This window comes from Canis aureus, chromosome 6 (assembly GCF_053574225.1).
Source record: "Canis aureus isolate CA01 chromosome 6, VMU_Caureus_v.1.0, whole genome shotgun sequence".
In the NCBI taxonomy this organism is placed as follows: Eukaryota; Metazoa; Chordata; class Mammalia; order Carnivora; family Canidae; genus Canis; species Canis aureus.
Genome location: NC_135616.1, coordinates 46,606,847 through 46,630,093, shown reverse-complemented (window position 1 = coordinate 46,630,093; position 23,247 = coordinate 46,606,847). Strand labels below are relative to the sequence as shown.

Below are 23,247 nucleotides of genomic sequence, written 5' to 3'. Positions count from 1 at the left end.
TGAACTGGTGCAGCCACTCTGGAAAACTGTGTGGAGGTTCCTTAAAGAGTTAAAAATAGATCTGCCCTACGACCCAGCAATTGCACTGTTGGGGATTTACCCCAAAGATACAAATGCAATGAAACGCCGGGACACCTGCACCCCGATGTTTATAGCAGCCATGTCCACAATAGCCAAAGTGTGGAAGGAGCCTCGGTGTCCATCGAAAGATGAATGGGTAAAGAAGATGTGGTTTATGTATACAATGGAATATTACTCAGCCATTAGAAACGACAAATACCCACGATTTGCTTCGATGTGGATGGAACTGGAGGGTATTATGCTGAGTGAAATAAGTCAGTTGGAGAAGGACAAACATTATATGCTCATTATATTCATTTGGGGAATATAAAAAATAGTGAAAGGCAATAAAGGGGAAAGGAGAAAAAATAAGTGGGAAATATCAGAAAGGGAGACAGAACATGAAAGACTCCTAACTCTGGGAAACGAACTAGGGGTGGTGGAAGGGGAAGTGGGTGGGGGGTGGGGGTGACTGGGTGATGGGCACTGAGGTGGGCACTTGACGGGATGAGCACTGGGTGTTATTCTATATGTTGGCAAGTTGAACACCAATAAAAAATAAATTCATATAAAAAAAATATGGTTCCTTTGTCTTTATAACTGTCCAGAAAGACTCAAGCATCAGAGGCATGCCTGAAGTGGCTCCAACCATGAGATATCATTTTACTTCGATTTAATTTGTCAGTTTATTTTAGGTAAACCTAAGGGTTATGGATAAACTTAGCAGATGCTAAAGTGAAAGTAGGAAGGCAAGGGAACCTTTAAAATAAAATTAAGGGATAAGTTGATATTAAATAAAACTTAATGCCTAGACATATAATAATATACAATAATTATGTATTAGTATTAGGTTTGAAGCACCAGGGCTGTGTAATTATTATTTTTTGATGTTATTGATTTGGGTTTTTTCATTTCATTCATGTATTTAAATCAAATAGATTGTGATAAGAATAAGGTAGCAAGCAAATTAGGGCCCCTCTAATTTTTTTCTGTCATCTAAATTTTAAACTTTATCTAGCTTTAAAATTAATAACTTTCTGTAAATTACTAGTTTTTTTTTCTTTACAATGAGAGGGATCAGCTCTGACACATTCAGGGCATTTCAATTTCAAATCAAATTTTTTGTAATTTTATTCTTTTTCCAGCATTTTGAGGGCCAATGGGGAGAAACTATCTCCTCTGTTTTGTCACTATAACCTTTAGATACAGATTTGTTTATTTTTCAAAGGTTTTTTTTATTTGAACATGGGACATAGATAGAGGTTTTATAAGATTCTAATATCTCAATAATGATAAAACTAATTTCTGAAGTTCCAATCATCAGTTTTGGAGAAATACCAAAATTGAAAAGTTTCAAGCAACTATAACCATTGGATGATACATGATTTTTTATAACTTATATTTGTAAGTCAGAGCCTGAATTGGAAGACTTGTGTATTAACCTTTCTGTAGGTTCTCAATTGTCTCAAAGACTCATAATTTGTTTTTTATTTTTTTTAGATTTATCTGCTAATTGCATTTTCCACATATATTTACCTGTCTGTAGAGACCCTGGATTGAAAAAAAAATCATATTAAGGATGATATATAACACTTTTAAGATGCTCTGTGTATTCATTATTTAATGATATATTAAAATAATTTCACCTAAATGTGTATTTCCTTTTATGTTGAATGCTACAGTTATAAATGCAGAGTGCATGGTTCCAGTCCATGACTTTTACTGGACAGGGTTTATTAACTTACATATATCACACTGTGCATAAGATTGACATTATCTACAAAGATCATAATAAATACTGTGTTCTACTATGCACCTAAATACCATATAGCCTCTTAGCAGAGAGAAAAATTCCTTTATTTTTGAAGGAAATAAAGCACCCAAAAGTTTAAATAAAGCCTAACTCATCAAATCTTTAAAGGAGAAGTTTATTATATAGAATGTATATTTAACCATAACAATTTGAATGAATATTCACATAGCTTAATATTTTAATTAATGATTTTATCTATGTAAGATGGAGATGATAGTGCATTTTGGATGATAATATGCAATTGAAGCTGTTATATTACACAAAAAGTCTTGGGAACATTCATTAAGTTTCTTAGTTATACATTTATTTATAATAATTTGAAATTGTTAAACCTGGTAATACCTGATACTACCTTCACATCTTAACAGAATAAATAGAATATTCTAACAGAAAATCCTCTTCTTAGGAAAGTTCTATTGTATTTTATTTATATGACCTCTAGGGGGCACCAAAAGATCTAATTGCAGGCATTGCCTGGTAGAATCCCGCAGCTATTGATCTAGTTTTTACAATCTAACAGGTGTGCGGGGAAATGCGCTATCAGTTGAATAAAACCAAAATGGAGAAAGATGAGGCAGAGAAGGAGCACAGAGAGTACAGAACAAAAACTAAAAGGGATCTTGAAATTAAAGATGAGGTAAGAGATGACAAGTATAACTGCAATAATTAAAGACATAATTAAAGACGTAAGTTATTTATTTCTATTATATTGCTTCTAACTAATGGAACAATCCAGTGTATACTATTAAAAGAATTTCATTTATAGTTGCCTAAAATTATCACCTTTCACATGAGATGGTGAGAATACAACTGCCTGCATATAAAATCCCAATCTGACAGGTCATAAATATACATTTGGATATGTGTATCTATTACTTACAAAAGTAAAAAAAAAAAATGTTCTAATGCACGGTTTGAACCTAAAATATACGTACATAAAGTTCTTGAAAGATGCCAACTTGAATCCAATTTTAAGTGAAAAAGTTTAAAATTTGTAAGATGAGATGAGTTGATATGTAAATATGTCAATCAAATTGATTGTTGGCAGAGTGAAACCAGTTTTAACTAAGATAACCATGAATACTTTTGCTCAAGAAGCCTTAAATACAGGGAAATTAAAAATGTTAGGAAAAAATGCTGCTTACTTCATTTCAGTTGAACAGATGTTTTATGTTATATCTGTGTTAAGATCGTGTAGATACTCCAATTTTAATTGACGACATGGATAAAGTTTTGAGAGGCAGTTCTAATGGACTTACTTTGGATTTTCTATTTTTGTGTTACAGTACAGAACATCAAAGGCTTTCATTCTCTATATTCAACGAAAGCAGATTGTTAAATCTATTCAATTAAAATGAATTCTCAGTGTCAATATTTTTTAAAAATCACAATTTAAAAGTAGGTAAATGTAAAAGTAAATTTTTCAAATATATTTCTAGTTCATAGCTTTTTATCATACTTTCCGGCATCTTTTTTCCCTTTCAACCCGCTCAACTCTTCATTCAGGCGATGAGAAGACAATTGGGAAAAGTATTAAAAATTAAAGTGATAATGAAATTTAGTACTTGAAATAGTTTTTCAAGTCATAACTGAAATTCCTAGCACTAAATAAATATCTGAACAACCAAAATCAGATTCTGCTTTAGTACCACTATATTCAGAGTGTTAGGAGTTTTAATTTTCAGAATTTTCATTATTAACACATACAGATATTTAAACTCTTTTATTGCATCCAGTTGGGGGCGTGCCTGATAGTGGAACTGTAAATTCTCTCTATCGGCGACTAAAGGTTTAGCACTACCAAACCAAATAGAACTTTCCTTTCCTTTCCTGATATATTATGACTTAAAAAAAAAAAAAAGTATCATCTTGGTATGCTACCTAGCATTGTTATATACTTTTGTATTATTCTATAGTATCTGCCCAATATACCGACTTGGACTAACTGGAAAAAAAATAGGAAGAGTGAGTTATTTAAAATTAGAAGATAATGTTCTAGGAAGAAAAACACTGTTGGAATAGTAAGATTATCATATCACTTGTAAATAATGTGTAGAAGTATTTGCAGTATTTGTCTTTCAGAGATATAGCTCATTGCAATTAACCAGTAATGATCTGAAGTTACAGGATTTTAAAAGGAGCTGTTTTCATTTGTAAACATTTCCTGCTAAATAGTGAAACATTAGCAGTTTTCATAATGATTTCTAGTGTTGTTTTAGATAAAGATGTGCCTTCTTAGGAGGTCAGAGGGTTAGAAATAAACCCTCAGAATGATTACAAGATGTTTGTGATGTGATGTGCTTGTTATCATTTTCTCTTGGACAGAATGTGAGGAAATCTTATAGGTACTCTTTGTAACTATTTTGTATTGAACAGACAGTTTCAGAAAAGAAAGTGGTAGTGTCTCATTCCATGGATGATCTGGAGGAGCAAAGCAGCAATTGTTCTTTGGTCTTTCAGCCATGACCTGACCTTCTGTCTGTAAGACCAAAGAGCTACTTTGCTTGGCCACCATCTGCACTCAAGAGAGAAATTTACATTCAACTTTTAAAAGCTGGGTATGTTGAACATTTATCAGAAATACTTACAATAATATAAAGTGTATTTAACTTTTAAAGTGTTACACATCATACAATTCAGCATCACAAGAAGGCCATCTCTCAGTTTACAAACAAAACGTTCCTTGTGATCTAGTCATTTTATTCATATTTTTGTTAATCTGGCCTCTTGATATATTTTTAAAGTAGGTGGGAAACTGTGAGATTGGAATGTGGTAAGAACAAGGGCTTTTTTTGATGTAGACAAAATAGGGCAAATGGTTGACCACCAAAATCATTTTCTTTGTGACCCGAGCCTTGACTCTGGCATAATTAGAAGGAAGGGTTAGGGGAATAACAATAGCGATCTCTTCCTCCCACTTTCTCTTTTTCTTCTTTATATTGTGTCAGGAACTCATGGGCGAATTATCCTTCCCATCAACTCCTTTGTATCTCTTCAGTGTAGAGCACTCCTGTCAGCCTGAGAGGATACTTCTTGCACCAGAAAAAAAAAAAAAAAAAAAAAGACATTTGGTATGGAGGAAAATGAAAAATCCGTGCCCCAGTTTTTATTTGAAAATTTTTCTAGGCAACAGGTACACACGTACATGCACACACAGAATCCATTATGGGAATTGAAAAACATATGAAAAGGAGGTTATAATGAATTCCCATATTTCCATCACCTCAGTTCATCATTTTGCCAATCCTATTCCATCTATCTCATGTTTTTTTCCTCTCCTTCTCGTTTTGTCATTGTCTGTTTCTTCATCTTCTCTTCCACATTCTCTTCTGTCTCCTTCCTCTGTTGCTCCTTTTGCTGAAAAGTATTTGAGGAAGATCTCAGACATGATATTATTTCACCAATGAATCCCTCGATGTGTGTCTATGAGGGATTTTTTTCATAATCACTATGTCGTCATCTCACTTGACAACACTAACAATAATTCTTTAATATTTTATAATGCCCAGCCCATACTCAGACTTCTCTGACCATCTCCACAATCTCTGCTTTATAAAGCTGGTTTATTTTATTCAAACCAGACATTCAGGTGTGTTTTTATATGTCAGAATGTTATGGTTTTTATCTTCTTTAATAGGAAATAAAGGGATATCTTAGAAAAATTTCAACTTTCTTTATCTACCGTTATCATATTAAATTTCCTACATATGTTTTGATTGTGCTCTATATTTATAATGTGCCACATCATCATTCTAAAGAAATATGAATTTATCCTATAGCAAACTATGTAAGGGAAGTGGCCACCATGCAGCAACCCCAATCATCATATCCTTTTAGCTTCTGAAACCCAAAATTCATAATTAATTTCAGAGTCTTACATTTAAGATTGGAGAATGCTGCAGGAAGCCTTGTTATTCTGGCATTGCAAAGGTTCACTTACAAAGGTTATGGCCAATGCAGAAGTAGAATTTTCCTTGCCACCTTCTATTCTGGTAGATGAATCTCAGAAGGTGGTTCTTTAGAGCTCAGAGGGTTGATCAGGGCATGGTGGAAAAGAAGAATGCAGGACTCTTTGTTCAAAATGCAGGAAAAAAGTGATGCTAGAGGTAGCATTATATTATATTTTATATTTATAATATAAAACATTGTCCTTTTATAGTCTTACTCTCTCTCTCTCTCTCTCACCTAGTTATGGTGTTTTTTATTTGCTATTTAACTTTGGACTACCTTCAGCATAGTCATTCTCATGGGGGAGTGTAGACATACGGGTATCTGGATTAGGATGAGCAGAGACTCCACATTGGTCTACTGAGTGTGCAATAGTGCTGGCAGTTGGGCAGGGATGATCACCTCCATATCCTGGGATGGAAGGGTGATACACTCAACCTAATCTTCCCTAGGCTCAATCTGGGTTCCTGCCAGAGGCAGAGGGCAATAGTAGAACACAACCCCACCCACACCCACACCCACACCCACCCTTACACTGCTATGACCAGGTTCCACCTAAGGCAGATGGCTGGGAAATCCCAAAGTATGGTCCAGAAGAGGAAACTGCAGGGGACGTGTCTGAGTAACACCTCGAGGCTGCTGGGAGGCAATGAAGAGACAGAACCACAGATAGGAGTGGGTGGCCACTGTCCCATCAGACTTCTCTGACAAAACACAAATGCCAATACATAATCATTAAAAATTTCAAGATGTTGACCACAGAGCATTAAACAGCAAGGCTCAGCACCCTTCTAAACAGCAACCTTCTAAGCCCTGTATTACTGCACTGACCACAGGCCCATAATGCTACCAAGTCTGTGAGGATAGGCAGGCAGACGTTTGGTGTACTGCTACAAATAGAAACACCCCACTTGCACATACAGACATGCACGAGTGTTTAACATGCCCATGTCCTTGTACCCCTAAGACAGGGCTGCCCAACTACAACTCATGGGCCAATCTGACCTATTGCCTGTTTTTACAAATAAGGTTATGTTAGAACACAGCCATATATGTTTGTTTATATATTGTCGATGGCCATTTTCCTGCTATGCAGAGTGGAGTTGTGGCAGAGACTCTGTCCCTGTAGCCCACAAGGACTAAGATATTTACTATCTGAGCCTTTGTAGAAGTTTGTCACCTTCTACCTTGGTATAGAAATAGAACTGCATGGCTTAAGTTTCTCCTGCCTTACTAAAAAGTGGAGCTTTGAGTTTAAAGACTAATCAACCTTAGATGATAACTTAATAGTTTTAGAGTATTTTGCAGTATGGCACATGGCCTCATCCCTGGTCTCTTAGTCATCTCATAGCATTGCCAAATGACGGTATGATAGGTTTTAATGTTGTTATCTTAGCAGTGGTACATGGCTTAATAATGGCTCATATGAGAGGGGCCCCTGGATGGCTCAATCAGTTAAGCGTCTGCCTTCAGCTCAGGTCATGATCTCAGGATCCTGGGATCGAGCCCCAATTTTGGCTCCCTGCTCAGCGGGGACTCTACTCCTATCCCCTACCCATATTCTCTCTCTCTCACAAATAAATAAATAGATCTCTTTAAAAATAATGACTTAGATGTAAACATAGATATAAAACTTGTTTTACAGTTAGAGTTTCTTTTACATTGGTAAAATTTTTTTCAGGAGACAAGAAGACTTTTTTTTTTTTTTTTTTTTTTTAACCAGCATTGCATGAGTTATAACTTTGGAATTGTGGTTGCAATTAAACAGGAAACATTGAGGTTCAAAATTACTTGATCAAATATTTTAGGGTAGGGCATATAAAAAAAGAAGTAGATCAGAAAATTTTGGCTACAAGAATTAGGGCAAGAAAGAATTTGAGCTCCTATCTCCAGCAGTATGATTCAGCACTTTAGTACTGACATTACATGTGGATTGTATCAACACGGGAATTATCTCTAAAGTTCAGTTGAATTAATTAGATTGTTGGAATAAGTGCATCTATTTTGTATGGGTTTGTGTAAAGATGTGAGGAAACCCTGCAAGTCCTAAAAGGAGGTCTTACTTAAGCCCAGAGAAATTAAAACAATTAAGAAAAATAGAAGAATTGTGCCTTTTTACTTAGAGAAGCCTAAAACATTGCTTCACTGCCGACAAGGACTTGACAGATTCTTTCAAGGAAGAAGTTAAACACCTGTGCTTGATCCTCAGTATGGAAGGAATAAGAACAAAGCAATTTAATCACAGCAATTGGTAATCACAATAGCCTGACATAAGAACTTTCAGACAGTAGGAAGGTTGAAGTAGATCACAGTAACAGGTCACAGAACTTTGTTCCCTGAAATTGCCAGTTTCAAACAGAACTGGCAGTTTGCCAAAGACCCAGCTCATGGACCTCTAAGGTCCGATGTCTCTTAGTGGATTGTAAAAGCATCCTCAGAATATTTCACTCTGCCTGCTAAAGTGGCTAGTAGTGGTAGCCGTCTTTTCTACTTGGAACTTAGCACCTACACATTAAAGTGAAATCCTCCTCAGCTCTGTTCTCCACTTTGTGTCTGTAACGCCATGTACGCTCGTCAGAAGGCTTGGGGGGATATATTGAGATAATGGATAGCTTCTGGAGAGCCAGACTTGAGAGACTTTCCAACTACCACCTGCAGTCTCACTTCTGCCTCTAAAAACTGACTGGGAGAGGGGCCACTTGGGCATGCCGCTAGCACATGTAATCACTCGGTCCTGGTGATGACAGAGTTGCTCTCCACTGTTCTTCACACCCGCTTCCACTACTGGAGGCTTAGCACCTCCCTCTCTCTGCTCCTGACTCTCCCTGCTCCTGACCCAGACCAGTGGAACTGTGGGGGTGGTAGCTGGAAGACCCAGGTCCTGCCCTGAGGGAGTTTATATTCTAGTTGAGGAGACAGGGTACACATTTGAACATGCCTACAAAATACTTGCAAAGCAGCATATCGACAAGTGCAAATTAATGTAGTGTGAACTTCATGCTGGCTCCAGCCCATGAGAGTCAGAATCTGGTTCCATGTGTATGATGCAATAAAGCTTTTTTTTTTTTAAAGCATCTTCCCTAAGTACGCCCTAAAGCATTGTTCAGATAAATCTCTGTTCTTATCACAGCCTAACCAAGAATTCTGAGAAAATTCTTCAGCCTGGCGTGTGTCTAATAAATCAGCCTCTTTTGTTCTTGCGCGGCACAATGCTAAATGGGATTATGTAAATAAAAAATATCTTCCTTTAATAGAAGATTATTGAACTTCTAATTTTTCTCAAACACCAAAGTTTGTTTCTTCATTTTAAACCATAAGTATATCAAGAAAGTCACAAAATTAGCAGTGAAAAGGTAACTTTCTTTTTTTTTTCCCCCACAAAGGAACAGTTCCAAATCAACCCAGTGAATAATACCTAATTGGAGTAGTTGGGGCATTTACCATTTGTAACTTTGTTAATGATTTGGGCAGAGGTTTTAGGTGGTAGTACATGTGTATGTCTTTCATGAAAACACAGTAGAAATTCATACACCCAAAAAAGAGTCATTTGATTCTCCAGGAAAGATGGTAATGCTATTCATTATAATAATGTATTTTTTAAAAATAAAATGTATAAGCAGAAACAATATATATGAAGATAGCAATTTAGGGCGATTTAGAGATGAGGGTACATATTGGACATAAAACAAGCCCGTTTAGAAAGCATATCCCTTATGGGGTAAACATTTAGAAATAAATGTTTGTCTTTGGATAGGAATATAAAACTAAACTGAACTCAAGGAATTTTTGCTATATTTTCTATTTCACTGGATGATTTATAGTTTGGTTCTTAAAAAAACTTTTTTGCATGCTTCTTTTGACTTTAATAGTTGAACTTACAAACCTACCTGCCCCTCTTGCGGAGCATCTTTTCAGGTACCAGCTCTGCAATTGTGGTAGCTACCAGGTGGCCTGAAACTCCTTGTGTGTCCATATGGGCCAGCGAGCTAGAAAGCACTAGACAAAGGACAGCTATGTGTGCCTTTTTTTTTTAACAGTCCAGAAATATTAGTACTGATATTCAGTATAAATATTACTAATTACCACAGATGTATACATTTTAAACAATATTTATCATATAAACATAAGCACATTCACAGAAGCCAATAAATCCATCACCCAATAGAGCAAATTGTTTTCATTTTTCTGTTTTACCTTCTACTATTTGTCCATATGCATATATGATATTTTCAAGTAATAAACAAAGCCTAGGTATAATTTTGGTTTTTGCATATTTCATGTAACGATACCTCCAGCATTTTTATGTGTTGCTGCTTGCTCTTCAGAGTGATCACTTTAATAGGGCCATTTACATGTACTTTCAAAGGAAAGAATAATAAGTCAGATTTGGATTAGAACAGACGCAAATTCAGAATTTTTTGCCCTCAACTTCACTTTAATTCAACAACCATATACTGCATGCACCATACTGGCCTCGAATGAGCTTCTGTTTTTCTGTTCTTAAAGAAGGGAAAGTGTAAGACAGGTATGCAAATATGTAAATGTTCAAGAGATCCCAGTAACTATAATTAGCAAACTATACAAGGGTATGGGGATTTAGAAGAGGGAGAGCTGGCATCCTTGAAGAATGGGTAGGCTGTTGCCCAGAGTGGATGAGAGGAAGGCATTTTGGTTGGGAGGTCCAATGTGTCAGCTTGAGCAAAGGAATGGGGATGGGGCAAAGGCGGGAGTGGGATTGGCATGTGGGAAAGGAAGATGCATTGAATGGATGTATGTGTCTTTTGATTCCAAGGCACGCTAGTATAACTGACCTCAATATCTCCAGTGCCACGTCTCCATTATAAAAGATTGCCCATAGAGAATGGGCTTCTTTCTATAAGGTTCAGAATCCCAGTGTAATTGCCTATTATATAACATACTGCACACTCTGCAGTCAAGCACAGAAATCATACTGTGTTTGGGGAATGTTTGCATAGGTTTTTCATTTCCTTTGTAATATTTTCTATATAATGGAATAATTTCAAGATGTTCAAATTTCAGATAATATACAATAAAATGTCATTTTGTAAATAATGTTGGAATCAAGTAGGATTAGTTTTTAGAAATAAAGTATTCACAATTACCTTAATGATTTGTAGAAGGTTTCTACATGACTAACGATGGAAGGTAAAATACAGAGTACAGAGTTTTATTTGACTTCTTGATTTGGCTTTTTGGCTAATTTCCTGAGCAAACCTCTCAGAGCTTCACCTTTTTTCCCAGGGGAGTGAAAAGCTTGGAGAAATGATAGCTAAGGTTTTTCTCTAGCTCAAAATTCCTTTGTTACCAAAAACATAGGCAATACTTCTCTACCCCTCTTAATTATGAATTAAGTATTAATAAAATCAATATAAATTACATGGAGTCTCAAGTGTCATTTCAGATCTTCCAGTTATTCACCTGATTTGATAAAGATGAAATTTTACTGTCATCAATTTTAGATCATATTCTTTTCATTATGATTCATAATAGAACAATAAAATGTCTAGTCTTTTAAGCAGTTGAATTTAATTACAAGATAGACTTTAATTTGCAATAAGGATTAAAGCCCTCTTCTGAATTAAGAATGAAGTTCTATTGGAAACATTTCAGGCAAAAGCAAACTGTCTAAGGAAGTATTTTAGAGGAGTAGCCAGCCTTCCCAAAACCCGTGGAATTAAATATCCTCAGCCAGAGTTTCCTTGTGAACCCATGATCCACAGGATGACAGGAGTGTTCTCCTGTTAGAGAACAATGATACTAATAGTTAATGCTTTCCCTTAATGCTTCCACTTGGTGCTTGCATAAATGCTTCCGTGGAATGAAATCCTGTGGTTAGAATATGATTATGTTAAGTCTCTGCATTTTGATTTTTTTAAATCATCAGAATGAAAATAATTTTTTTAACCTCTCAGAGATCTCACATATTCCTGGAATATTTCCCTGACCCTCATTGGAGTGCGGTGTGAAAGACTACCTGAGACAAAGCTTCTAGATAGAGCTGACTATTAATAAATTGCATAGTGTCTAGGTTTTCCTATTATTCTCGTTAACAGGCTGTCAAAGTAATTTAACCCTTTTTGCTATTAACATCTGTTTTTAAGTGGATCAGCTGCAGTAACATTTAGTTTTTAGGGAAAAGACAATAAAGCACCAGTGTCCTTACATCTGGCTTGCCTTCTGTCCTCTCCATGAGGAATGGAAAATTGTTCTGTGTATCAAATCTCTCTACTTAACAGCTGAAGTTCTGATATTCATTCTGTGTCTGATCTGTCTCTCTCCATGGTAATAAATCATGCAACTGATAGCATTAGCCTGGCTTAGGAAATCATAAGTCAAACTCGTTGTTGAAAGTTCCCATTAAAGTGTGAGGAAGGGCTCTGGTCTTCTTAGAATAGTAGCCAAGGAAAAAAGGGAGGTAAAACTTCTATGGGTATCTTAAGGAGATAGGCTAGAAAGAACTGTTCCACTTAAAAGACTATCCCATCATTGCAAGTACTGCATTTTCTTTTGGACCCCTTTTAATTTGCTCAGGATTTCATGCACAGAAATCTGAATTCACTCAGAGCCACCTAGGTGGCTCAGTTGGTTGAGCATCTGACACTTGGCTTTGACTCATGGGTCATGGAATCGAGTTCCATGTTGGGCTCTGCACTCAGCTTGGGATTTTCTTCCTCTCTCTCTTTCTCTCTCTCTGCCTCTCTTCTCCACTTGCTGTCTCTCTCTCTCTCTCTCTCTCTCTCTCAATTTTTAAAAAATAAAAAAAAGACATCTGAATTTACTCATACTAAGAGATAATTGTCCTGTCCTAATTTGAGTCTCTGCACTTAAGTTTAATATTGAATTATAGGGCTGGGTCATTGTTTCTTTCCTGCTTACTGGAGGTGTACTATATATAAGGTGTATAGTGATTAAAGTGATTGAAGGAATAGAAAGATTTCTATAACAAGAACCAGATATGTTTTAATCTGAAGGAGGAGTTAGAACAATGGATCTGATATCTATTTGTGTTTATATTTGAAAATCTGCATGTGGATATTTATCTTTGTGTGTATCTTACTAATATGTCATACAAGACGTTATGACTAGCTAACGATTTTTCTTGATCAGAGCCTAAAGTCTTAAGTCTCTAAATGCTGAATTTAGGGTACCTTAGATTTACCTCATCAGCCAGAAGACACGAGAGGATCCTAGAGTTACTGTCTCAGTTATAAAAATAAGAGGAGTAAAGAAGAGTGGAGGGTAAGGGGGTAGGGAAGTAGAGGAGAAAATGAGAAAGATTTTTTTTTTGTTTTTATTTTTTTAAAGATTTTGTTTATTCATAGAGACACAGAGAGAGAGAGAGAGAGAGAGAGAGAGGCAGAGACACAGGGAGAGGGAGAAGCAGGACCCCTACAGGAAGCCTGACATGGGACTCCATCCCGGGTCCCCAGGATCACACCCCAGGCCGCAGGCGGCACCACTGGGGCTGCCCTGAGAAATATTTTAGAATGCATTCTAAAGACATTTACACAGAGAATAACCAGGCTTTTACCTCTACATATTCTGCTTCCCATTAGACTCTAGCTCAGAGAAGGCAAACATGACCACAGATCCATCATTATCTTCTATCCAGTATTTTGAGGAGGGATCTATAATAATAACAATAAGATTTTTAAAAACTATAATAGCTATTATAACCTCCTTCTCTCCACATCTTCACCCTAAACCATTACTGGTTGTTGAGAGTAACTTGATATAGCTTGGCATTTTTCAGAAGATGCTTTCTAATCACATAGTAATATAATTCATGGAGGTGATTTTTTTCTTTAGTCTCTCTCCTTTCATTGGTCACATGAAAAATCAAAGGGAGGGCCTTGGGTTGTCAGAAGCAGTGGTATGATGGGTACTGAGAACCAGAAAGCTTTTAATGACTTGTTCTGTCCCCTTCATATTGTAGATAATTAGACAGCAGGTGAGTAGAGAATGATCACTTCATTTTTAGGCACTAATTTGTTTAATTAATAGTTGTTGGTAAACTATTATATGGCACTCACAAATAAGTATTGGGGTTACAATGAGATACGTTTAAAATAAAATATGTGTATTGCTTACACAACTCATATAGTCTGGTGAGGAGGTAAAATGTGATAAGATGGGGGCTCAGTGCAAGGGGTGGCTTCCTGTGGTGGGAGAGAATTCAAAAAGATCCTACTCAACAGCCAGTTTTCCACAAGGATAATAAGAAAATTCATTGGAGGAAAGGATGGTGTTTCAACAAATGGTGCTGGGCAAACTGGATATCTATTTGTGAAAGAATGAACCTGCTACCTTGTACCATTTACAAAAATTAACTCAAAGTGAAGACCTAAACATAAGCACTAAACTTCTAAAGCTCTTGGAAGACAACATAGGCATAAAATCACTGTGACCTTGGTCTAGGCAGTGGTTTCTTAGATATGACACCAAAAGCACAAGGAGCAGGAAAAAAATAGATAAGTTGGGCATCATCAAAATTGGAAACTTTTGTGCTTTAAAGGACACCATCAATAAAGTGGAAAGACAGCCCCCACAGTGAGAGAACTTGTTTACAAATCATGTTGCTGTTAAGAGATTTATGACTAGGACTTTCAAAGTATGCTTACAATTTGGGGATCCCTGGGTGGCTCAGCGGTTTGGCGCCTGCCTTTGGCCCAGGGCACGATCCTGGAGTCCCGGGATCGAGTCCCACGTCGGGCTCTCGGCATGGGTCCTGCTTCTCCCTCCTCCTGTGTCTCTGCCTCTTTCTCTCTCTCTCTCTCTCTCTGTCTATCATAAATAAAAATAAATAAATAAATCTTAAAAACAAAAAGTATGCTTACAATTTCACAAAAAAGACAACCCAATTAAAAACAGGCAAAGAATCTTTTTTTTTTTTTAAAAGATTTTATTTATTTCTTTGAGTTGTGGGGGGAGAGAAGGGCAGAGGGAGAGGGAGAAACAGACTCCCCACTGAGCAGGGAGCCTGACATGGGGCTTAATTCCAGGACCCCAAGATCAGGACCTGAGCCGAAGGCAGATGCTTAACTGACTGAGCCACCAAGGCACTCCCAGGCATAGAATCTTAATCGATATTTCTCCAAAGAAGATATACAGCTGGCAGAAAAAGCATGTGAAAAGTTGCTCATCATCGTTAGCTATCAGAGAAATGCAAATCAAAATCAAAATGAGATACTATTTCACACCTACTAGAATGGCTATAATCAAAAAGACAGATAGTAACCAGTGTTGGCAAGGATGTGGAGAAATTGGAGCCTCATGCATTGCTAGTAGGATTGTAAAGTAGTGCAGCTGCTTTGGAAAAAAGTCTGGCAGTTTCTCCAAAGGTTCAACATAACCCAGCAATTCCACTACAATGTATATACCCAAGAGAAATGAAACATGTCCCCACAAAACTATGTTCATCAATGTTCATAGCAGCATTAGTCATAATAGCTCCCAACTGGCAACAACTTAAATGGTCATCAACTAATAAATGGCTAAATAAAATGTTATTATTTCTCTATCTCTGTCTATATGTTGACAGTAAAATCAAAAGACATACTGGTACTTTCTATAAGACGGTTGAAACCTGAAAAGAGTATGCTGAGTGAAAGAAGCCTGGCATGAAAGACAACATATTGTATGATTTCACTTGTGGGAAGTGTCCGGAATAGGCAAATCTATAGGACAGAAGGATTAGTGGTCACTTAGGGCTGAGGAGGTTGGGGGTACATGAGGAGGACTGCTAGTGAGCATAGGGTTTCTTTGGAGGTCATAAAGTGTTCTAAAATTGACCAATATGATGGTTGTACAACTCTGAATAGACTAAAACACATTCAGTTGTATACTTTAATGAGAGAATTGTATGTGAACTGTATCAATGACACTGTTGCTTAAAAAATGATCCTACCATACAAGTCATACTTCATCCTAGTCTGGATCAAAGAGACAGAAAGGGGAGGCCATTCAGGCAAAAGGGACAGAATATGCAGAGGCACTCTTCGGTGTGTACCTGCAGGACGAAGAGGGCTCAAGAGATGAGGATGGAAGACTGAGCCCCAGAAAGCTGAAATCACTTGCCGGTAATAGTGATAAACCATTTGCAGTCAGAGTCTGTATTCTTATCCATCCTGTGTCCCCAGGACCCAGCACAGAGAAGGCTTACAATAAGTTTTATCTGTCAGTTGAGTGAATGAGTAAATGAATGCATAGGTGAGCTGAAGGATGAACTTCAGTAATAAATGATAATGCCTCGACTAGAGGACACATCCTCTAAATCCTAGTTCATCTTTATTTTGCTATGGCAGGCAAAAAGTTGTAGGCAGAATCAAGATGAAACTAACTTCTTTTGGGACACCTGTGGGGCTCAGTCAGTTAAGTGTCTGACTCGATTTCAGCTTACGTCATGATGTCAGGGTCATGAAATCGAACCCCATGTCTGGGCTCTGCACTAGGTATGGAATCTGCTTAAGATTCTCACTCTGCCTCTGCCCCTCTCTTTCTCTAAGAGAATCCAAAAAACAACCCCAAAAAGCCCTTCTTTTATAATAATGTTCCTTTTTTTTTCTTTTATAGCAGTTAATTAGTATAAAATTTGACTTTTTTTTTATTTTGCCACTCTAATAGTGTAAAATGGTATCTCATTGTGGTTCTCATTTGCATTTCCCTGATCATTAATGATATTAGACCTCTTTTTGGGTACCTCCTTGCCATCCATATACTCCCACCAGTTATATCCACTCCTATACTGTAGTCCAAGACACTATCTCTTCGTCAGTGTGATTGCAAGAATGTCCTAACTGATTTCCCTTCCCTCTGTTTCTCCCCATTTTAGTCCCTTTGCAGCCAGAGGGACCCTGTTAAAACTTATGCCAGATCTTGTCACTCTTCTGATTACAACCCTCTAGTGGTTCCCTATCTCAGTTCTGGTAAAAGGCAAAGTCCTTACAGAGATGTACAAGGTGAAAGTGCTACACAATTTGATCCTATTCCTCTCTGTCTTCATCTCCTACTTTTCTCCCCCATCTCTCTGCTCTGGCTACACTGGCTTCCATGGTGTTTTGCAGACACATCAGATAAACTCCCACTTCAAGGTCTTGGTACTTGATGTTCCCTTTGTCTGAACACTGTTCCCCACAATAACTCTGTGGATCACCAGCCTTTAAGTCGTTGTTCTAATATCTCTAGTGCTTCAGTTTCTTGCATGCAGTTAGGATCCCATAACTGGATGGATGGGTAGGTAGAGTGGTAGCCAAGAGGTTAGGCCCTGAAGTAGATGTCTGAAGTCAAATTCTTACTTCACTACCTACTACTTGGTGAACTTGGGCAAATCACTTAAGATGTCCAAGCCTCAGTTTTCTTATCTGTAAATGAGGATAGATAAAATTAAGTTTTTTTTTTAAGATTTTATTTATTTATTCCTGAGAGACACACAGAGAGAGAGAGAGAGAGAGAAAGGCAGAGATACAGGCAGAGGGAGAAGCAGGCTCCCTGTGGGGAACTCGATGTGGGACTCAGTCCTGGGACTCTGAGATCATGCCCTGAGCCAAAGGCAGGTGCTCAACCACTGAACCGCCCAGGCATCCTAAAATTAACAGTTTTAAAAAACTTTTTTTTAGTAAAGACTTATTTTTTATTTTGGAGTAAGAGCATGTATGAGTAGGAGGAGGGGCAGAGAAAGGGAGAGGGAGGGAAATTTCAAGCAGACTCCCCACTGAGTGTGGACCCTGATGTCAGGTTGATTACATGGCCCTGAAATCATGACCTTAGCTGAAATCAACTGACTGAGCCACTCAGGTGCCCCTAAAATCACTACATTACAAGGTTTTGTAAAATTTGAGATAATCTGTGTTAACCCCATGACACAGTACACAACAAATAATAACTGGTCTATTAATGTTAATAACTTATTTTTTCTAATGTCTTGATGACTGCTATTCTCCACCCTTATCTCTTTCTCCTGATTGTGTTTTATTTTATCTAGTTGCTTTCTAGAACCACAATAAATGAATATGATTTTTTTGGTATGACCTGACCAGTCATCTGAGCTTACATTAATCTAACAGCAGAGCCAGTTATCATTTTGCGTTATGTGTTTATCAAACATTTCTCACTGTGAATTCTTATTGAGCTTCAGTTCAGTTAAAACTCCAAATGGCATGTGTCTGCTGCCTGACATCGGACAGTAAATATAAGTATCTGCATTTGTCTCCCTGAAAGTTGATAATTTTTTTGGACCTATTGTGTCAGCTGGTCTGAACCACTTTGGATTCTGTTTTTGACATCTCTACATAATAAATTAGACTCTCACATCTATGTCACAGGCAGATTTGATCAGCACATCATTGGTGTCCTTAGTAAAGTCAGTGGTTTAAACAGTTTAGCACACATGACAGCGCAGAACCCGGTGACCTCCCTATAGCTGGATATTTTCATTCTGTCTTCCATATGTTTTCTTAAACTGCTGGTTTATTTTCTTGTTTGAGAACCAGACCATATTCCTTCCTCAGAATAATTTTAGTCAAATCAAAGCATTGACTTTTTTACCTACTATGTACTAACAGTGCATGCAGGCACCAATGAGCCAAGTGACAGATTAGATTGATGGCAAATACTGAAGAAATTAGGCAGAGATCGCTAAGAACTCAAAGTGCCTTTGTACATAGGGATCAGATGTATAGTTGGCAGGTAAACCTGTGTTGGTAAACTCCCCATGGAAAAGGGATGGGCCTGCCTGATATTCCAATTTCTTCATCTAAATAATCTGGATAAATAGACTACATTGGAAATTTGAGGAATTCAACTCTGTAAAATCAGTTTTTCAGATTTCTTTTAAGTCCATTGACCTACTCTCCTTTGAAAAGCATGTTCATGTACATTTATCAAATCATTATGCTGTATACCTAAAAGTACAGTTGACCCTAGAACAACATGGGTTTGAACTACTAGGGCCCACTTATGCATCGATTTTTTTTCAATAAGTAGTGTCCTATACGTGTATTTTATCTTCCTTATGACTTTCTTAATAACCTTTTTTCTTTAGCTTACTGTGTTGTAAGAATGGTATATAATACATAGAATATACAAAATATGTGTTAATCAACTATATTATTGATAAGACTTCTGGTCAGCATTAGGCTTTTATTTTTTATTTTTGTTTTTTTTTTTAGCATTAGGCTTTTAATAGTGAAGTTTTGGGGGAATGAAAAATTATATGTGGATTTTCAGCTTTGTCAGGGGCCCACACTCCTAACACTCATGTTGTTCAAGGTCAGCAGTAAAACCCTGTTATATATCAATTTTATCTTGATAAAAAAAAACATTCCATCCTAATCATTACCCAATATTTCTCTGTTCTTTGCCTCCTTCATTTTTCTTTTTGAAAGTGAATGAAGGCAAGAGTTCTGTTATTTTTCTAATTGTCATAGCATATAAGTTTAGTACTTTATATGAAAGTGTCTTCTAAACTATGAAAAGCTGTGTGTATATATATATATATATATATATATATATATATATACACAGCCGTCATGATTGAATACATGGTCAATAAATTGAATAGATAAATTTACTTCTTTGTATGTGGATGCTGCTAATGTAAAAGAGTCATACTCAAAATATTTATTAACTAAAACATCTACTTTACATTAGAAGCTTCTTGCCAAATTAGTCAGAAAATATAGGTTATTTTTGAGTTAAAGCAAAGTACAATAAATTCTTAAGTTCCCCAAATAGATTTTACAGAAATATTTCTATAACTCACAGCTAAAGTGAATTTTCTAAAAACTCCCCATAAGGTGAGATCACGTACACCATGTCTCAGTACAGAAGGATTTTTTTTTCAATCAGTTATGTCTCTAAAAATAAACCCAGTTTTGTTGTTAAAATTTGCTGTTTCCTCTTCACATAAGACCGTCTCATTAATTTCAGTGAAAACCGTCCAACAAGATAAGGTTACATTGTCCAATTTTCCAGTGGAAGAGAATCCATTTTGTGTCACGAGCAGAGTAGCAGCTAAGAGGTGAGTTGAAGACAGACATGCGGTTTCAGTGGTCAGAGTATTTTGAATCCAAGCATAAGTGTTCAGGGAAGAGGTTTGGATGTTCTAGGTGTAGTAAAACTCTACCTCTCTTACTCTCTTTAGAGTTTTATAGCCAGAGCATTGCTGTGGATGTTCTCTGTCATCGGGTTCACCAAGGAGTAACAGAAAGTGGGGAGGTGGTAAAAGAGGGTGACCTCTTGGAGGTCCAGTATACTTATATGGGACAGAAGGGGGGCTAAATTCCATCGTCTGTACCGTTAAGTGGTCTAGACACCTTAGGGGAGGGTTTCCTTTTTCTCAGTCTTTTCAAACTGATTTTGTGAACAATTAAAATATGATTTCTTATAAAATCATTCTGTTTCAAGTGGAAAGGCTGGGAGATTTTAAATAGGTCTAAATGTTTGAGCTTTTCTTGGTTTGAGAGAAAAGAAATATGTTATTTGGCTCCAGCACCTATACTAAACAGTAAAATTGATAAAAAATAAAATCCTATAAAATACATTTTTTAAATTAAGAAATGATATATATGGTCTTATAAACCTAGTTTTAAAAAGGGGATCTGAGTCTTAAATTTGTTCTGGTTGTCAGAGATTGACAGAATTTAACTAATAAGAGAATACACAGAGCACAGAGAAAAACTTCTTGTTGAATAACAGTTGTCAGAAAAGAAACAGATGATGTGTCTTCTTTATTGCATTAAAAAAAATTAATTATTGCCAATAGAAGCTTGTTGATGCTTGTTAACTGAGTTAGCATTGTGGTTTAGCATGATTCCACATTTGAGTGGAAATGGAGTTCGGTGAAGAGTCCAAAACCTGGGTTCTAGTCCAGCTGAGAGAACTTCAATCGATTGTTTGATTTGATCCCACTGGACCCCAATTTTCGCATTTGTAAAGGGACAAGTAGACAAAGATGATAATTGAATATCTTCTACCTCTCACTGTACCTTTTTTTTTTTTTTAAGGCCTGTATTTTTATTAAAGTCTTGATGTAAACAGGGAAGTTAACACCCAAATGCTTTAGGATCCTCCCAAATGTTTTAGGGCCCTTTTGGTAGGAGCACATTTTAGATAAAATATAATCAATTAGCACAATACTTAAGGAAGAGGAATTTTATTTGACAAATTAAAGAATGCACATCAAGGTCTTGAAAGTTAGGTGCAAAATAGTCCTAAAGCTTTCTTGTGTTTTCCTTTTAGGAATCAGAATATTTAACTGATACTTTTCTGACAACTCCTAAAAAAGTAACATTGAATATAATAGTTATAATTTGTTCTAGTTGAAAAATAATAAAAAATGCGTGCATTATCTAAGAGATAAAATAGTTTTGCCACAACTGCCTGCTTTTTTTTACTAAGAATAAATGGGCAGTTTATTTTCACACAATTTTTAATAGCTGAACCATAACTGAGAAACCATGCTTACTGTTGGAATAGCAGCAGACTTACTAACTCATTTTCTTTGGAAATTGTCATTTAGTAATTGTACTTTTATGTCTACTCAAAAAAATTTTTGGTTTTGAAAGGTATACTTGAATATTGGTATTCCTGTAATTACAGTATTTAAAAAGCATTACATTTGAAGCAGAAATAGAAAATCTAGAAAACCATTGGAATTCTGTATTGCTTTATGTCAATAGAAGCCAGTAGAATAGAAACCTTTATGCTGTAATTCATGTAAGGTAGTTGTCAATTTTGAAAAAAATTTCAGAAATTAACTATTTAATTTAGGATGAGAAATTATATCCTTGATGTCTTTTAAGTATTTTTAATCTTATCATGAGAACCTGAAGGTATTATAAATATATTTAATAATAAAAAGATGTTTTCTAAACTATAAAAATTTCACACATTTAAATTTACATATAATTTTTCCTGTAGCAAAATCAGATAAAACTTTTAGAATAGCAGTAGTTTCAGTTCTTTCAATTTATTTATCTTTATAGATGGTGAAAATATCTTTATCTTACTTGACAATGCCTTTCATTCTCGTTTTTTAAAATTGTTTTAGCATGTTTTTATATTTAATCTTGTTTTTTATTTGTGTTTGGTTCCGTTTCTACCAGTGGGGAATACTGCAGTAGCAACAACACTGTAATTAGTAGTGGGCAATATGACCAAAGTTATTTTAATCTTATATTTCAGTATATTTTCAATTATTTTATCATAAAATATTAATAGCTTTAGTATTCAAAGATACACAGAATAAGATGGCCCAAAATATAGAAATGTAATGTGAAAATTGTGGTTAGACTTCATTTAACATGAATCCTGGAGCCTTAATATTAATACTTACAAGATATTTTCTGCTATAAATTTTTACAAGAACTGAATAAGAATGTTGCAATAATTTCTGTTATTTACTGTAGCCCAGATGCTTGTAAATTTGAGGAGGTAATATGAAAAATTAGATGTATCATTTTGTTTTTCTTTTTTAATCAAAATATAGGAAATTAGTTTACATTTTAATAGTTATAAAGGACAAGAAAGAGTGAGATGAAGAGTGGACAGATTGGAGATGTATACATGTATGTAATTATCTGGTCATCTGGATTATATACATTTTAAAAAAGTATATATATACTATACAATGTCCAGCACATAGTAGGCACTCAAAAATACTTCTGTTGAATTGAGGACTTGGGAAGAAATTATTTACAAGAATTAACAGTTTGTTTTCCTAAATTGGAATTATTTTATTTTTGCTGTGGGTGATTTTCTCAGTTGGTGATAAAATAATTTTCAAATGGTGACAAAAGTCAACAATTATAATGAACATTTGAGAGTAGCCATTTATAGATACTTTTCTTGAGTAATTCTTTTATCTCTCAGCATTTGTACTAGTTGAGTAGTGCCTCTTTCATAAGAGAAAAAAACATATGAAATAATTTTTTGCCCTTAGAAGAGACCTACCTTTTAATATAAGGATGTCCCATCAGAAAAAGGATCTTCCTGTTTTTATTATAGCTTATTTTGAGAGAAACAATTCCAGGTTTATTTTTCTTTTGGGTGTACTTACTGTAGCAAGTAAAATACTTTTAAAGTTCCTTAAAGAATTGGCTTACAGTTAGTCTAACATTTTTAATATGAATCACATAGGAAGTCACTATAAAAGAGAATTGCATTATTTATTAGGAACTACGGGTCCAAGAGTCCTTTGTGTTGGTGACTCACATCCCAGAAACCGGAGTTGTCTTCACTTGCCACCCTCCTGCCTCTTGGTCCACATGACCCCATTTCAGGGAAGAATGGAAGGAGGCACAGTTTCTTCTTGGCCATTTTTTTTTTTACTAATATCCCTTGTTATTTTATTAAATTAGCATTTGAAGTTAATTTGAATATATTACATATACTTAAAACATACATAC

At 35.9% G+C, this 23,247-nt stretch overlaps 1 protein-coding gene and 1 long non-coding RNA gene across 20 annotated transcripts in view; one reads left to right on the top strand and one right to left on the bottom strand.

Annotated features, from left to right (window-relative positions):
- The window catches only part of SDCCAG8 (SHH signaling and ciliogenesis regulator SDCCAG8), a 236,079-nt gene that overhangs the window by 80,364 nt on the left and 132,468 nt on the right, over window positions 1–23,247 (top strand). For 15 of the 17 annotated variants that reach the window (XR_013381776.1, XR_013381777.1, XR_013381779.1 and 12 more), the window contains one exon: window positions 2,394–2,510. The exons of 1 other annotated variant lie outside the window; for it this stretch is intronic. Coding sequence is in view for 10 of the 16 variants with exons in the window: in XM_077901440.1 (XP_077757566.1) it covers window positions 2,394–2,510 (117 nt within the window). In the remaining 6 variants the exon portion in view is untranslated. Of the gene's footprint in view, window positions 1–2,393; window positions 2,511–3,159; window positions 3,247–23,247 lie in introns of those variants that run through there. One more of the 17 variants, XM_077901446.1, reaches the window with a different exon arrangement.
- LOC144316031 (uncharacterized) overlaps window positions 2,125–23,247 on the bottom strand; it is a 44,913-nt gene continuing 23,790 nt past the window's right edge. The window contains exons 2-7 of one of the 3 annotated variants that reach the window (XR_013381793.1): window positions 14,464–14,626; window positions 13,374–13,470; window positions 9,709–9,817; window positions 5,814–5,973; window positions 5,097–5,230; window positions 2,125–4,905 (exon numbers count right to left, since the gene is read on the bottom strand). This is a non-coding gene — a long non-coding RNA (uncharacterized LOC144316031). The remainder of the gene's footprint in view (window positions 4,906–5,096; window positions 5,231–5,813; window positions 5,974–9,708; window positions 9,818–13,373; window positions 13,471–14,463; window positions 14,627–23,247) is intronic. The other 2 variants (XR_013381795.1, XR_013381794.1) reach the window with 2 other exon arrangements.